Below are 11,790 nucleotides of genomic sequence, written 5' to 3' on the forward strand. Positions count from 1 at the left end.
GGCCCTGGGGGCAGCCCTGGCTGGTGCTTCATCTTCGCCTGCGGGGCTTCGCGGGACTTGGGGGGAGGGGGGAGGGGGGAGGCGGGTACCTTCTGGGCCTTCTGCCGCGGCCTTCTAAAACCGCCTCCGTCTCTGCCCCTAGGAAAGGGCCTGGCGCCGGCCCCCGGGCCGCGGAGGCCGAGCTTCGAAGCAGCGGGCGAGCCTTTCCCGCCCTTCGCGCAGGTGGCCGGGCCGGCCTTCGAGGGCCCCGCCGCCCTGGAGGAAGCACCCCGCCCGTACCCGGACTTCCTCTTTGCTGGCATCGGGCCTCCTTGTCGTCCGCACCTGCCCAAGGGCTACACGGCCACCGGGGAGGCCGCCCGCATGGGCCTCGCGGGTCCCGGGGGCGCGCACTACAGAGCCCCGCTGCTGGTGCCCGCGGAGCCCCTGGGCTATGGCATCCAGCGCAGCCCCTCCTTCCAAAGCAAGGCGGCCCCGGAGGCCGGCGCGTATGCGGGGCTGGCCGCCAAGGGTGCGGGCGTGCCGGTGCCACCCGCCGGCCTTCCCTTCCCGGCCCCCGGCGCCGCTTACGCTCCGGCCCCGCACCCCAAGCCGCCGCATCAGGGACACGCGGGGGGGCCCCGAGGCGCCGCGTTCGCCGGCGACAGCGCCCCGCCTGGCCTGGCCGCCCCCGCGCGCACTGGCCTGGGCGCCGAGCGCTTCGAGCCGGGCGCGCCGCCCTGGCCGGGCGCCGGCCTGGCCCGGCGGGACTCGATGCCTAAGCCAGGCCCCAGCCGCACTGGCTCGTTCAGCGGTGCCACGGCCCCGCCCAACGCCGTGACGGCCGTGACGGCCGCGCGTATCCTACACCCGGTGCGGAGCGTGCGCGTGCTGCGACCTGAGCCCCAGACGGCCGTGGGGCCCTCGCACCCCGCTTGGGCGCCGGCGCCCCCGCCCGATGGCCCGGAGCCTGCGGACGAGCTAGCAGGGGGAGCTGAGGCGCGGGGCCGGCCCCCGCCCTATCCGCGGCATCTGCTGCGGCCGCAGGCCCGCGCCGAGCCGCTTGACGTGGACGGGCTGTGCGCCGGGCTGCAGCAGGGGCTCCGGGGCGGCCGCGCCGCCGAGCCCCCCGATGGCAGCCCCGCGAGCCCCGGGGCCACCAAGGCCGATAGGGGGTGCAGAGACCGGAAGCAGATCCAGACATCCCCGGTGCCCGTGCGCAGGGGCGGCCGCGACGAGGACAGGCGCGAGTCGCGCATCAAGAGCTATTCGCCGTCGGCCTTCAAGTTCTTCATGGAGCAGCATGTGGAGAACGTGCTCAAGACCCACCAGCAGAAGGTGGCGCGCCGGCTGCAGCTGGAGCAGGAGATGGCGAAGGTGGGCGCAGGGCACGCCTGGTGTCGGGGTCCCAGTGAGAGAAGCCCCCTGCACCGTGTCCTCTGTCCCAGTTCGGGGTGGGGAGGGCTGTGCGGATGTGCCCCCGGTGAACAAACGCGTTGCTTGTTACGGTGTGTCCTTTCCGGGGAGCAAATCCATCAAGGCTCTCCAATTGGTAAAGAAACACTTTGAAAGAGGAGAAAGGAAACTTGAGGTTTTACACATTGACATTGTGGGAATTTTAAAAAAGAAGTATAGCTAGTAGTGATTCAGTTCATTCTTAATGAAGTCTATAGTTATTAAAATAATGTTTGAAGTATATGCTAGTTGACACTAAGCTGTTAGGGAATGTTAATTATTAATGAAATCATTTACATTAAAATGCTATGGTAATTTCAGATTCTAAAAAGTTCTAAAAATAAGATCGGATCCCAGTGAAAATGCTATTCCATTTTCATTTGACTTTTCTTTTTGTTTTCCCATTTTCCCCTGAACTGTCATTAAATTATTACATTGCTCTTAAGAGTTCCAGGAATTTTATGGTCCCCTTTCCCACAAATTTTTAGTAATACAAGCTGTCTTTAGTTTTCAGAGCCTAAAAGTCAACCTGGAGAAAGAACAACTTATTTTTACATCTTCCCTTTTGATTCTAGATCTGTGACTGTGGATGTAGAGAACCAACAGTCATTTTCTCACTTGTAGCATTAGCCGGGTTCTTCTGCACCCTCCCTTCCACAGATCATGGTGTGCCCTCCACTCTGGGGCCTCCCGTCCCCATGGGGTCCGTCCAGTGTGACCCTGTCCTGTTTCCTCCTGCACAGGCCGGGCTCTGTGAGGCAGAGCAGGAGCAGATGAGGAAGATTCTCTACCAGAAGGAGTCTAATTACAATAGGCTCAAGCGGGCCAAGATGGACAAGTCCATGTTTGTGAAGGTGAAGACCCTGGGCGTTGGCGCCTTTGGGGAGGTGTGCCTGGCCTGCAAGGTGGACACACACGCGCTGTATGCCATGAAGACCCTGAGAAAGAAGGACGTCCTGAACCGCAACCAGGTGGCCCACGTCAAGGCAGAGCGGGACATCCTGGCGGAGGCGGACAATGAATGGGTGGTCAAGCTCTACTACTCCTTCCAGGACAAGGACAGCCTGTACTTTGTGATGGACTACATCCCAGGCGGGGACATGATGAGCCTGCTCATCCGCATGGAGGTGTTCCCTGAGCACCTGGCACGCTTCTACATTGCTGAGCTGACGCTGGCCGTCGAGAGCGTTCACAGGATGGGGTTCATCCACCGGGACATCAAGCCTGACAACATCCTCATAGACCTTGACGGCCACATCAAGCTGACAGACTTCGGCCTCTGCACTGGATTCAGGTGGACCCACAACTCCAAATACTACCAGAAAGGTACTGCCTCCGGCCTCTCCTCCTCACCCCATTCTGGGTGGTGCACCTGTCCCTGTGTGATTTCATAATTTGGTGTGATACCCTTTTCTCCATGAAGAAGTACTATGATGTGTGAGGTGTTTGTTTTTAAGTTAGTGGCTTCAAGTTTTACTGAAATGTTTCAAGGACAGTAGGCCATAGGGTATCTTGGGGCCGGAAGTAGCTGGTCATCATCTTATTTGTAGCTTGAATTCTTTTTTTTTCCTTTTAAATTTATTTATTTATTTTTGACTGTTCTGGGTCTTTGTTGCTGTGAGGGTTTTTCTCTAGTTGCCAGGAGTGGGGGCGACCCTTCCTTGCAGTGATGGGCTTCTCCTTGCGGTGGCCTCTCTCATAGAGCATGGTTTCTAGAGCACAGGCTCAGTTGCTCCGAAGCATGTGGGATCTTCCTGGCCAGGGTTCAAGCCTGTGTCCCCTGCATTGGCAGGCAGATTCTTAACCACTGAACCACCAGGGAAGCCCTGACTTGAATTCTTTGAACTAGTTATTTTATTACTATAGCTCAGACTTCTGTTTTTTAACTCAAAACTAGTTATAAATCATTTGATTCATTCTTTTTTTTTTTTGGCATTGAAATCATCTGTGTCCATATTTTTGAAATCCTTAATCTTTTCCATGCCTGTCTCAAAACATGTCTGACAAACAGATGGTGTTAGCCTTTGCTCCAGTACTCTTGCCTGGAAGATCCCATGGATGGAGGAGCCTGGTAGGCTGCAGTCCATGGGGTCGCTAAGAGTTGGACATGACTGAGTGACTTCACTTTCACGCATTGGAGAAGGAAATGGCAACCCACTCCAGTGTTCTTGCCTGGAGAATCCCAGGGACGGCGAAGCCTGGTGGGCTGCCGTCTGGGGTCACACAGAGTCGGACACGACTGAAGCGACTTAGCAGCAGCAGCAGCAGAGCCCCCAGCACAGGGCACAGACCCTGGCTCCTGTCCTGAGGTGTGTGTGTACTTCATGCTTGGGTCTGAGGCCTGGGACCACAACCATTCTGGGAGCTGCCAGGGGACTCTCTCTCACTGTGCGAGGAGCTGGGTCAGGTTACTTTTCCTTTTGAAGCTCGGGGTTTATTGCATTGTTGAAGACTGAAAATTGACTTTGTTTTCTGTTCTCTTCTCTCCCCACCCTGCTTCCTGGGTGACAGGGAGTCACTCCCGGCAGGACAGCATGGAGCCTAGCGACCTCTGGGACGATGTGTCTAACTGCCGGTGTGGAGACCGGCTCAAGACCCTGGAGCAGAGGGCGCGGAGGCAGCACCAGCGATGTCTGGCTCACTCCCTGGTTGGGACCCCAAACTACATTGCCCCGGAAGTGCTCCTCCGGAAAGGTGCGTGCTTTGGCTGTGCACCCAAGCTGGGTGATCTCCTAGGGTCCCAGCTCCCACTGTCAGAGTCTCAGTGTCCCCTTGTGTCTACCCACGGGAGCCCGAGAGTGGGGTTCTGTCCACAGACAAATCTCCAGTGTATCCCCCTCTGCTTGGGAGCTGGCCTGTCGTCTCCACTTGCTCCTCCTTAGGCTGAAACTGATGAGCTGGCTGCATGGTGGGCTTGCTCCCTAGAGCCCAGAGGAGTTGTTTGAGGGTCAGGACTGGGTTCAGGGTCCTCACTGGGTCCCACCATCTTCCCTGGTCAGTGGGTGTGAGGATGCAGACCTTCTCTCTCTGTGTCTCTAGTTCTCCCCACTGGTCCAGAGGTCCCTTCAAGGTAAGCCTCAGGGATGGAGTGCTCCAACCCATCCAGCAGGCACTTGACCAACATGAGAGGCACCTCTGATGGTCAGCTGTAGAGGTCCCCAGTGGCAGCGTGCGTGGATCTGATTCCCTGTAAGAAACCTGAACAGCGCCAGACCTGTCTGTCCTCACCAGTGGTTTCCACTGTTGGAGCCAGCAGGCTCTGTCCTCATGGTGTTTTCTGTGAGCTGTGTGCCTCATGGCAGGTTGCCAGTCTCTTAGAGACTCACATAAGGGCAGTACCTCCTTATGTACCTCCTGGGCGTGTTGACCTCACTGCCCAGTACAGGACGCCTACTCTGTCCTTGCAAAGTGGGGGGGTGGGTGCTGGTCTGCAAGGGGGTTCACTGGTGTCCCCCAACACTGCCATGAGCAGTAGCCCAGCAGAGCCTCCAGGGCCAGGCAGATAGGGGCCACAGGTCACACTTAGCAAGAATTCGGTGACAGTGGGACCAGAGCGGGGCTCGGACTGGGACTTGGGACAGAATCAAAGATCAGCCTTCTCTGACACCCCTACAAGGCTGTCCTTCGGGAGCCCTGGCTGTGGGAGCCCTGCAGGGGGTGAGGAGCTTGACTCCCTCTGTGCCCCCAAGGGACAGGGAAGGGGCAGCCATTACCTTTGCCACAGTTTCCTCCCCTCTTCTCCCAAAAGCTCCCCAGGGAGCCTCGGCACTTTCCATACATGACCTCTGGTCACAGCGTTTCTGCTTTTTAGTTTCTACTTTTTTTGTGTGTGTGTGGCCGCATCAGAGTCTGTGTAATCTTAGCTCTCTGACTAGGGGTCCAGCCTGTGCCAGGCGCACAACCCTAACCATCAGACAGCCGGGGAAGTCCTTAGTTTCTACGATTTTAATTTGTGTCTGTGTCCTTTAAGAACTTAAATTCCTGGTTTAGTATTGTTATTAACAATAACAGTAACTTTTTAAATTTAAAAGATCTGTTATTATAAGAGCATTCTGTGTTTATCATAGACTAATGCTGTAAAATCAGAAAACACTCGTGCCCACACTCCTGCCATGTGGAGGCTGTGACCTTCGGCAGCCTTTTTCCAGCTGTCTGTCCCGGGCCCCTGTGCAGGAAGCAGTAACGTCACGTGTGCGCCGCGGAGGCGGGAGGTGGAGCGTGACGCGCGAGCCCCGTGACTCGCGGCAGCTCTTTCCCGCCTGCGCAGTTGGGGGCTTCCTCGCTGACCAGAGCCACGCTCTCAGCGCGTCCGAGGCCGGGTGCGAGCTGAGCCCTGCTGTCTTTCAGGTTACACCCAGCTCTGCGACTGGTGGAGTGTCGGCGTGATTCTCTTCGAGATGCTGGTGGGGCAGCCGCCGTTCCTGGCGCCGACGCCCACGGAGACCCAGCTGAAGGTAATAGGGCGCGGGCCTCTGAGAAGCCCTGGGGTCTCCGGCTGACACTGGGCCTTTGGTTCCGGGTAGTGCAGGAGTGTCAGCTGTATGAAGTGAGGAGTTTTCAGGTATTTTTGTTACTTCCTATTAGGTTTTTTAATTTGAGTGAGTAAAGGCCCAAGGTCAGAGCTGAGCTGTGACGTGCGTGTGACCTGGACGCGGGGGAGGCACCGTGACCGCACGTTTGGGCTGGCAGGCAGAGCCCGGTCTGAACCGTGTGGCCTTGAGGAGATGAGTTGGTTGGTTTGGACGTTATGTCTGTACTGTAGGCATAATATAAGAGCTGTGGGCTCAGCCACTTATTATGCACATTTCCAGTGTTTAAACTAATTGAAAGATTATCCTGTCAAGTAATAATACTCAATAGTTTTAGAATGGTGGTCTTTTACTCTCTGAAGCAATTAATTTGATTCCTTAAGAAAGATTGACTAGAGAATCTGATGAAACCTTTGGAACGTCTCGGAACAGTGCTCTTGTAACACTATTGTAGGACGTATTCACACACCCGAGTCGGAGGTAGACCCGGGAATGTTAGTAATAGTTACTGTGATGGCCTCTTAGTTAAAAAAATCCTCAATTAAGGCCCTGTTTCTTTCCAGTAACAATGAAATTGGAACTTGGTATTATCTATATCCTAATTGAATTGCTGAACTAGTTAATAATTTTTTTCTAGTTAGTAATTTGCCGGCAGGATAATCACCCAGTTTTTAAAATTGTGATGAATTTTACCATTTTAACTACACTTAATAGTACAATCAGAGGCATTAGGTATATTCACTACTACTTATTTCCAACCATTTTCACCATCCCAAGCAGAGCTTCACCCACTACATGATAACTCCATTCTTCCCTCCTCTTTGCTTCTGTAACCACTCTTCTACTTTCTGTCTCTATGAATTGCCTATTCTTAGGAACTTCATATAAGTGGAGTCACACAGTATTTTTCCTTTTGTGACTGACTGAGTTCATCAGCATAACATCCTCAAGGTTCATCCCTGTCGGAACATGTGTCAGAATGTTCTTCCTTTCTAAGGCTAAATACTGCTACATTGTATGTAATATTGAATATAAATACTCCGCGGTATGTAAATAGCATTCCCTTTTCTTTCTCCGTCATCTGGCAATGAGGGTTTCGGTTGCTTGCACCTTTTGGGCTCCTGGGAGTAGTGCTGCTGTGCACATCAGTGTGTGTGTGTCTGTCTGCTCCCTGCTTTCAGTTCCCTTGGATGTATACCCGGGAGTGAAATTGCTGGGTCATAGGAGCATTCTGTGGTGAAACTTCTTGAGGAACCTCCATACTGTTTTCATATGACTGCACCATTTTACATTCCCACCAACAGTAAAATGAAGCTCCCATTTCTTCATATCCTAGCCAACATTTATTATTATTTTTTAATAGTAGCTATCCTAGTGGGTGTGAGGTGGTATCAGTCTCATTGTGATTTTGATTTGTATTTCCCTGATGTTCAGATATTGAATTTCTTTTCATATGTGGGCATGTGTAGACACCTTCTTTGGAGAAATGTTTATTCAAATCCTTTGCCCTTTTTTAATTAGGTTGTTTGGGTTTTTGTTATTGAGTTTTAGTTTTTTATGTATTCTGCTTATTAATTCCTTATCAGATGTATACTTTGTAAATACATTCTCCCTTTCCATAAGTTTGTCTTTTCACTCTGTTGATAGGGTCCTTTGATGTACAAAAGTTTTAAATTTTGATGAAGACTTTTATGTGTTTTTTTCTTTTATTGCCTGTGCTTTTAGGTATCATATCCAGGGAATCATTGCCAAATTGAACGTCACGAAGATTTTTTTTAATATATATATTTTATTTATTTTATTTGCTGCATTGGGTTTCAGTTACAGCATGTGGGATCTAGTTCCCTGACCAGGGATTGAACATGGACCCCCTCCATTGGGAGCACAGTCTTAGCCACTGGACCACCAGGGATGTCCCTCATGAAGATTTTTGCCTTATGTTTTTTTTTCTTTTGAGTTTTATATCTGTGTTGTGCATGTGCACTGTTGTGTCCGACTCTTTGCAACCCCATGGACTGTAGCCCACCAGGCTCCTCTGTCCATGGGATTTCCCAGGCAAGAATACTGGAGTGGGTTGGCATGTCTTCCTCCTCTAGGGGATCTTCCCAACCCAGGGATCAGACCTGTGTCTCCTGCATTGCAGACAGATTCTTTATTGCTAGGCCACTGAGGAAGCCCACACCAGTCCTTGCACCTCCGCACAACTCCCAGTTACATTGACCTTTGTTCTGATTCCAGGAATAAATAAGCCCTTGGTAGAGCATCTGGATGGCTGGTTTGTGTTGTTGATCACTGCTGTCTGGGGGTGGCTTCCTTACCCTGTGCCTCAGACTGTGGGCTCCTGCTGAAACCACATTGGCCATTTGTAGCTGCATCAGATCCTCCTATGTCTGTTGGTTCCCCTATTGTGAAACTATCAAAATCTTTTAAAAATTATTTTTATTTAAGTATAATTGATTTACAGTATTAGTTTCAGGTGTAGAGCAAAGTGATTCAGATTATATTTTCAGATTCTTTTCCATTATAGGTTATTGTGTGATATTGAATATAATTCTCTGTGCTATCCAGTCAGCCGTTGTTATCTGTTTTATGTATGGAATCTAAAATACAAAATGAACTTAATTACACAAGTGTAAGTCTATTTCTGTTTTGTAATTAAGTTCATTTTGTATTTTAGATTCCACTATAAGCGATATCATATGGTATTTGTCTGTCTTCTTCTCTTCGTATGACAATCTCTTAAGTTCATCCATGTTGCTGCAAATGGCATTATTTTGTTCTTTTTTATAGCTGAGTAGAATTCCATTGTATATATAGACCACATTTTTTATCAGTTCATTTGTTGATGGATATTTAGTTTGCTTCTTGGCTATTGTAAATAGAGCTGCTATGAACACAGGGGTGCATGTTTCTTTTTGAATTAGAGTTTTGTCTGGATTTATGCCCAGGAGTGGGATTGCTGGGTCATATGCTAAGTCTAATTTTAGTTTTGTAAGAAACCTCTATACTGTTCTCCAGAGTGGTGCACCAGTTTACATCCCCACCAACAGTGTAGGAGGGTTCCCTTTTCTCCATACACCCTCTTCAGCCTTTATTATTTGTCAGCTTTTTGATGATGGTCATTCTGACTTGTGTGAGGTGATAGCTCATTTTGGTTTTGATTTGCATTCCCCTAATGATTAGTGATGTTGCGAAACAATCATGTTCTTTAACACTCTGTCCTATAATGGCCCTCTTTGGCCTCGAGAGTGAGAAGGAAGGAACACTGGGTGTGTTGTCCCTGCAGGTGATTAACTGGGAGAGCACGCTGCACATCCCTGCGCAGGTGGAGCTGAGCCCTGAGGCCCGGGACCTCATTGCCAAGCTGTGCTGTGCAGCTGAGCACCGGTTAGGCCGCAATGGGGCTGATGATCTGAAGGCCCACCCGTTCCTGGGTGCCATCGACTTCTCCAGTGACATCCGGAGGCAGCCGGCCCCCTACGTGCCCACCATCAGCCACCCCATGGACACATCCAACTTTGACCCAGTGGATGAGGAGGGCCCCTGGCAGGATGGCAGTGAGGACAGCTCCAAAGCCTGGGATGCGCTGGGCCCTGCGGGCAGCCGGCACCCTGAGCATGCCTTTTACGAGTTCACCTTCCGGAGGTTCTTCGATGACAACGGCCACCCGTTCCGTTGCCCCAAGCCTGCAGTGGCTGAAGCTGTGACCGAGGCTGAGCAGCCGACTTCGGTGGGTCCGGCCCTGGGGGCGCAGGCCGGGGGCTGCCAGCCCGTGTACGTGTAGACTGGTGGACGGGGAGGTCAGCCCGTCAGGTCAGTTGGCTGGTTGCCCCTCAAAGTCTAGTCTGCACCCAAAACCAAAGCAGAAAAGCTTCTGAAAGAGGACTCACCTCTGAGGTCTGCATCTCCAGGTTCTGGTGGAGGCAGGAGGTGTCAGCGCAGCCTGGAATTAGCTTTGAGGACCTTCACGACATTAAAACAATATTTTTTAAATCAGTACAGTAGAAAGAGCACTTATTTTGTTTATAGCCATTTTTCTTATTAAATTATAGGATTAATTTTGACAAATCATGCTGCTGTTATTTTTTACGTTTGTATTTTATCCACAGCACTTACTCACATTAGGGAAAGACATAAAGATTGAAGAACATGTGATAAGAAATCTCTGTGCAATAATGTTTAAAAAAAAAAAGATAACACTGTCCTGATGTCCTGATGTTGCTGATAACCATTTTATTCACACAGCAGTTTTTGTTTTATATTTTTCCCACATTTCAAAATTGTGATATATGTTAAAAGCTGCTTTTGTTGTTTTGTTCTGTTCTCTTTTTGCATATTATAGCATAATAGGAAGTGTGAGCAGTTGATCATGCGGGTGTGACTTCAGACATCAGGTATGGAGAGAGCATGAACAGGGTTTTTCTATTATTAATATAACGTGACCGTGTCTTGCCATTCACAGCAGGTTCTGTGAATATGTTTTTACTGAGTGTCCTTGGATGAGTTGTTCTGGACAGTGTGCTGATGCCGCATTGTGAGTGACTTCCTCGCTGTGACTGCACCCCCTCCTCTCTCATTGCAGAAATGCATGTGTACCTGAGAGATGTGACTGTATGTGTCGTGGGTGTGATTGGATTCTTTGAGGAGGCAAAGACATTTGTCCTACACTAAACTTGTGTACATCAAAAGGGATTCACTTAGCTCTGCCAAAAAAAGTAAGTTAGCCATGGACCGCTGTCTGTCTCGCCAGTCAGGATGCTGTCCTGTGGCCCAGCCAACACAGGGAGCCAGAGCCCCACCGTGCTGACCTGTGGAGAGTTCTCTCTGCAGTGCTTTTAGTGTGCTTTGAAGGATCCAACTTAACTCGGTTTTAAAAGCACATTTTTCTAATCTTTGTGAAACAGCAAGGACTATTCAAAGTGATGTTGGAGGGGGAAAAAAGATAATTAAGCCATACATATTTTCTTAGGAGTATAGATGTATATATAACTATATAGATAAACACACAAAATATTCCTATTTCAAATTAGTATGATTCCTATTTAAAGTGATTTATATTTGAATAAAAAGTTAAATTTCTTTTTTGCTTTTTAAAAACCTGATGCATCATATTTTTTGTTATATTCACATATTTTTCCTTGAGGTTTTTAGCATAATGTATCCATTACTTAGTGTATCTCTAGGCAGCAACACTCACATGTCTATGGATGTCTAAACTGAAGAAGAAGATTCCTGTGTACTGGTTTACATGTGTATGAGTGGCAGGTTCTGAGTCTGCTGTGCTGTGTCGTGACTGTCAGTGTTTCTCTAGTTTTGCAGTAACGCCGTGTTGTTATTTACACTTTGACAGCCTTCATGTGGTAGGTTCTTTCTCAGGAACTCAATTTAACTATTATTTATTGATATATCATTGCCTTTGAAAAGCTTCTACTGGCACAATTTATTATTAAAAGTTTGAATCCAAATCCCTAGGTGTCAAATTTTATTGAGATTTGTAAGTTCTTATTTGTCTTGTGTGCTTTCCCCATGATTCAAACACAGCAGGGGCTGCCATTGCGAGGGAGAGGAGCTCTTGTCTTGGGAAGGGTCTGGGGTTTGGAGATTGGGTTTCAGGTCACAGCACAGGGTCCAAGTCCAGGTGCGGTTCTGCGACCAGCTTTCTTCCTGAAGGTGGTGATGGGTGTACGGCATTAGATTGCTGAGTAGGGTCAGTGGGCTGTCAGATAGATCGTGAGTGGGAGCCGATTGCCCTGCCCAAGACAGTCACACTGACGGTACAAGGGTAACACGCCACCTTTGCTTCAGAATGGTCAATGGTATTAAGAGC

General features: G+C 49.9%; 1 protein-coding gene across 1 annotated transcript in view; it reads left to right on the top strand.

The window, feature by feature from the left end:
- Positions 1-11,428, top strand: part of LATS2 (large tumor suppressor kinase 2) — a 31,835-nt gene extending 20,407 nt beyond the window's left edge. The window contains exons 4-8 of the mRNA XM_065901675.1: positions 143-1,356; positions 2,178-2,760; positions 3,946-4,128; positions 5,782-5,888; positions 9,250-11,428. Coding sequence (XP_065757747.1) covers positions 143-1,356; positions 2,178-2,760; positions 3,946-4,128; positions 5,782-5,888; positions 9,250-9,747 — 2,585 coding nt within the window. The 3' untranslated portion in view covers positions 9,748-11,428. The remainder of the gene's footprint in view (positions 1-142; positions 1,357-2,177; positions 2,761-3,945; positions 4,129-5,781; positions 5,889-9,249) is intronic.
- Positions 11,429-11,790: the final 362 nt, after the last annotated feature.

Source organism: Muntiacus reevesi, chromosome 11 (assembly GCF_963930625.1).
Source record: "Muntiacus reevesi chromosome 11, mMunRee1.1, whole genome shotgun sequence".
In the NCBI taxonomy this organism is placed as follows: Eukaryota; Metazoa; Chordata; class Mammalia; order Artiodactyla; family Cervidae; genus Muntiacus; species Muntiacus reevesi.